Source organism: Peromyscus californicus, unplaced genomic scaffold, assembly GCF_007827085.1.
Source record: "Peromyscus californicus insignis strain IS unplaced genomic scaffold, ASM782708v3 Scaffold_16__1_contigs__length_79575227, whole genome shotgun sequence".
NCBI classification, from domain to species: Eukaryota; Metazoa; Chordata; class Mammalia; order Rodentia; family Cricetidae; genus Peromyscus; species Peromyscus californicus.
In genome coordinates, this window is record NW_026294458.1 from 70,745,220 (window position 1) to 70,750,243 (window position 5,024).

Below are 5,024 nucleotides of genomic sequence, written 5' to 3' on the forward strand. Positions count from 1 at the left end.
GAGCAAGTTTCTTAATCCACTGCTCTCTGATGACATATATGTGCCTGGCACTGTCATGGACACTGAATATACAATGATGAATGTACAGGCACAGACCTGGGAGCTTGGGTCTAATTCAATGAATTAATAAAAATGAAACCAAGTGAAATAAGCAGGTAGCAGGAAGACAAATGCCTCTTACGTAATATATCTAAAAATAGACAAATTTACAGAACCAAGAAGCAAAATGGTGGCTAGTAAAATCCGGGTGGAAAGAGAAATGGAGAATTGCTTTGAAACGGTCAAATGTTTGGGTTAAACAGATGAATAAGGTCTAAAGATCAGTCAGACAACATCAGTCAACAGTATGCTGTGCACTTTAAATTTGTTACAAGGTGTGTCTGGGGCTGTGACTCCACTGGTAAAGTGCTTTCCTAGCATGTACAATCCCCTGGCTTCAGCTCCTAGCACCCCACAAACCAGGCATGGTGGCACACACCTATAACCCCAGCACTCAAGAGGTGAAGGCACCCAAATCAATAGTTCAAAGTCGTCCTTGGCTCCACAGTCAGTTCTAGGTCAGCTTGGACTACATGGGACCCTGTTGTTTTGTTAAATGTTCTTAAGTTCTCTTGTCATAGTCAAATAAAGCTTTGAAAGAGAGATGCCATTTACTGGATGATTGAAATTAATTTATTGAAACATGAAAGTTTGTACTACATTGTTATAATGAAAGGAAAGAAAGAGATTAGTAACTTGACAAGTAAGATTCCAGATGGAATGGGAAGGGTTCCCCTTGTGGTTGTCTCTTGATTCTGGAATTTCTTTTTCAGAAATGAGTCTTGATCTTGAAGAAAATTCATCAGGCAGCCTCTGTTGATGTATACAGCTTATTGAGAATTCAGCAGAGCAGTTGACATGTGAGGATTCCAATGGTCCAAGGAATAATTTCGCTCTTCAGTAGAAGCTGGAGAAGCCATATCTCCCAAAAGATGAGGGATGGAAGTAGCCATATCTGTGGTTTCCATAGCCAGAACCATATCCATAGCCTCCAAAGCCATAATGGTTGCCCAGTCTGTGGAAGCTGCCACCTCCACAGCCATAGCCATAGCCCAGGCCATTGAAGCCTCTGTGGTGGAAGCCATAGCCACTGACACCTCCATGGCCATATCGCAGGCCACTAAAGCCCCCATGGCCACAGCCCAGTCCATTGATACCTCCGTGGCCATAGCCTCGGCCTCCATAGTAGCTGCTGTAGTGGCACATGGTGTCAGGAGTGGTAGATTGGTTTAGAGGATGAGGACAAGTGTCTTGCCTGTGACCATCACCAACCTCTCCCAGGTTTTATACCCTCACTGGTGGGTGGGGCAAGTCACACAGGATTACCCCATTCGTGGAGATGGAATTGCGTAAGAAAAATCTCATCTACCTTATTATGTAAAACTTTAGGGCAATTTCTTTCACTAATTAAAGATATTTTCGCTTGGTTTCTGTGAAGTTTGGATTCCAGTGGTGATGATGCTGCCTTCAAAGGCCTCTTCTTTGGTCTCCTGTTTAAAGCTCTGTAATCAGACATTAAAGCATCAATCACCTCCAATTTCATCACTTGGAATAGTTTGTTCATTACAGCCCTTTCCCAGTACCTCTGATATGGCTTCTGCCTAATTTGTTCATTGCATAGGTATTTAATGATAACCTAGTGCACTTTGTCCAACATGTTGGAGGTGGAGAGATCATTGTAAATAGGAACTGATCATCCTAACACTGTGATAGTTGCTCCTTTATCTCTTCTCATTATAATTATTAAAACATATCAGTTTTACTAATTAATTCACCAAGTTACTTCTATTCACTTATATATTACATGTCCATCGTGACCATTCACCTACCTACCCTCTCCTCCCTCTTCCTTTCTAACCCCACCTTTGTTTGCTTTCTATTGCTATCATAAAACACCATGACCAAAACAACCTGGGGAAGAAAAGGGGTTTATTTCATCTTACACTCCAGGTAACATTCCATCACTGAAGGAAGTCAGGGGAAGAACCTAGAGGCAGGAACTGAATCAGAAGCCATGGAAAAATGCTGTGTGTTAGCTTGTTCCACATGCCTGGCACAGTCTGCTTTCTTATGGACCACCTATCCAGAGGTGACATATCACCCTTCGGGCTGGACCCATGCATATCAGTTGTTATTCAAGAAAATGCCTCACAAATTTGCCTATAGATAAATCTGGTGAGGGCATTGTCTCAGTTGGGTTTCCCACATCCCCAATATCTCTAGCTTGTATCAAGTAGACAACAACAAAAAAAAAACACCAGGACAAATCCTGCTCCCAGTCCCTAATAATCTCTCATCGATTTTCAATACATCATTTATTTTGAAAGAGAAAAACATGACACTTGCCCTACCAGGTCTGGCTTATTTCACTTAACATGATGCCCTATAGTTCCATCCATTTTCCTACATACGATAGGATTTCATTTTTCTTTATGGATAAGCAATAATCTACTATAAGGGGCCAGGGAGATAATTCAGCCAGTAAAATGCTTGCCTCAGAAGCTTGAGGACCTGAGTTTGACCACTAAAGTCCATGTAAAAAATGTCTGATGTGGTAGCACATGATTCTAAGTCCAATGCTGAGACAGGAGATGCAGGAAGATCCCTGAGGCTTGCTGGCCAGCCAGTTTAGACATCGATGAGTTCCATGCCAGTAAGATATCCTGTTTCCAAAGGAGGTGAATGTTGTTCTTGAGGATGACACCTGAGGCTGGCCTCTGGACTCCACACACATATGTACATGTATATCTGCATTCACATATATGCATACACATGTATGTAAAAGGCAATAATGTACTATGCACATACATCATGTTTTCTTCATCAATTCATCTGTTGATAGAATGACTCCATATCTTAGCTCTTTGAGTAGGACCATAACATACATGTGCATATACATATCTCTATCATATTCTGACTTCATTTCCTTCAGATATGTGCCCAAGGTATCACACAGCAAGTTTTATTTTTAGTGTGTGTGTGTGTGTGTGTGTGTGTGTGTGTGTGTGTGCCTCCACATTGTTTTCCACTCCATAGCAGCTATGTAGTATTTAAGTGTTCTTGTCTTAGATTTTATTTATTTTTACTTTATGTATGTGGATGTTTCACTTGGATATACATCTGCACGGTGCCCATGGAGGGTGGAGGCTAGAAGAGGGCTTCAGATCCTACTGGGATTAGAGTTACAGATGGCAGTTAGACATCATGTGTGTGTTGGGAATGGAACCCTGGGCCTTCTGGAAGAGCAGCCAATGTTCTTAACCACTGAACCACCCTACCAGCCTTAAGTGCTTTTATATCTCCGTCCATAAGAGGGTTTTTTATTTGTGTTGTTTTTGTTGTTGTTTGATAATAGTCTTTTAAAGAGTAGTGAGATGGAGTCTTATCACTTTGATTTTCATTTCCCTGATAACTAATGATATTATAGTTGCCATTAATATTTCTTTGTCTTTTTTTTTGAAGAAGTTTTCTGTTCAGATCATCTATTTTTAATTGGATTATTTGAGTTTTTAGAAAGTTGAATTCTTTATGTATTCTAGATATTAACCTTTTGTCAAATAAATAGATGGAAGATACTTCTGTAAAAATCTAAGAAAGCATATTTGACAGTACAAAAGGACCATTTTTAACATTCTGGCAGAGTCCTGATACACTTAAAACATTTTACTCTACATTGTTTCTGAAATGTTTGCTAGATCTCATGTCTTACTACCAGATTTTCCACTGTTTTATATCCATATAAGGATGCGGAAGAGACGAGAGGGTCAAAGTTAAGGGAGTATGGAAAAGCCACGTGGAAACCTTCTATCTTGCAACCCAATTGAAAAGTAAAACACAGTTTGAAGGCAGATAATCTATGTGGCTAGATAATAAAGCAAAAAAAAAAATGAGGAAGAACTACTACTGGGGAATTTTAAGAAACAAAATGAATATGTAATTTTCTTTTTGAAAAATGAAGCTGCCTTAGTCTGTTTTCTGTTTCAAAAACTAAACACTGAAGACTTGGTGATTTATAGAGTGAAAGGTGGTTCTAAGGTCTGGGAATTCCAAGAGTGTAATACAACAACTCAGCTTCTGGCGAGGGCCTCCTCCTGTGGTAGAAATCAGGACAACCGGGTGGAAGAGATAAAGCAGGAGGATATTTGCTTTGTAGCACCCCACTCTTGCCGGGACAAACCCCCCAAACAACCTGCTCAACTCTTAAAAGCTCCACTCCCAACTCTGTCATAGGCAATCAGATTTCAGCATGAGTTAGGGTGGGAGGGCTACATCATATTCTAACCATAGCAGAAAGAAGCTCATTATAATACTCCAAAGAGGGGCTGGCATCACTACTATTCAACCATGTGTACCAAGACCAAGTTTAAGCCAGATATGATGGCACACACTTCTAATTCCAGAACTGATAAGGCTGACGCAGGAGGACCACCAGTTTGAGGCCAGGTTGGGTTTCATACACATAGCACAACATTGCCTCAAAACAAAACAAGATGCCTTAAGTTCTAATGCATGGGGAGGAAGAATTACTTCACACTTTTAATAGCTGCCGATGGAATAATACACTTTAGAACTGATAAAACAGTCTCATCTGACAGAAGGTAAACCAAGCTTGGAGATTAGTCCACATCACCCAGGGAAGTTTAAAAGCCAGGCACTGTGGAAACTCTAAGCTCCACCTCCTCCCTCTCCCATTATGTCATACTTTATGATCTACTTGAAAACAGAAAGCAAGGAACATTTCATTATACAGGAGATGAAAGAAATGTGCCCTCTGCTCACCCTTCTGGTGAGTTTTGACACCATGACTTTGGATCTGCATAGAGGTGAACCTTTTCTTTTCTCCTGGTCAGAACTCAGAGGGCTAAAATCAGAGAGGACAACTGGAAACCTGCCTTTTCTCAGTGAGGTCACCAAGATCCTCTAACACTGATTTAGGGCTGAAGGTAAAGATGGAATACAAATCTGAATGTTTTAGAGAGGAAATG

General features: G+C 40.6%; 1 protein-coding gene across 1 annotated transcript; it reads right to left on the minus strand.

Moving 5' to 3' along the window:
• Positions 1 to 936: 936 nt before the first annotated feature.
• LOC128111614 (keratin-associated protein 19-5-like) lies at positions 937 to 1,245 on the minus strand. Its single transcript, XM_052739868.1, has one exon. The coding sequence runs from the start codon at positions 1,243 to 1,245 to the stop codon at positions 937 to 939; it is 309 nt and encodes a 102-aa protein (XP_052595828.1).
• Between the last annotated feature and the right edge of the window lie 3,779 nt (positions 1,246 to 5,024).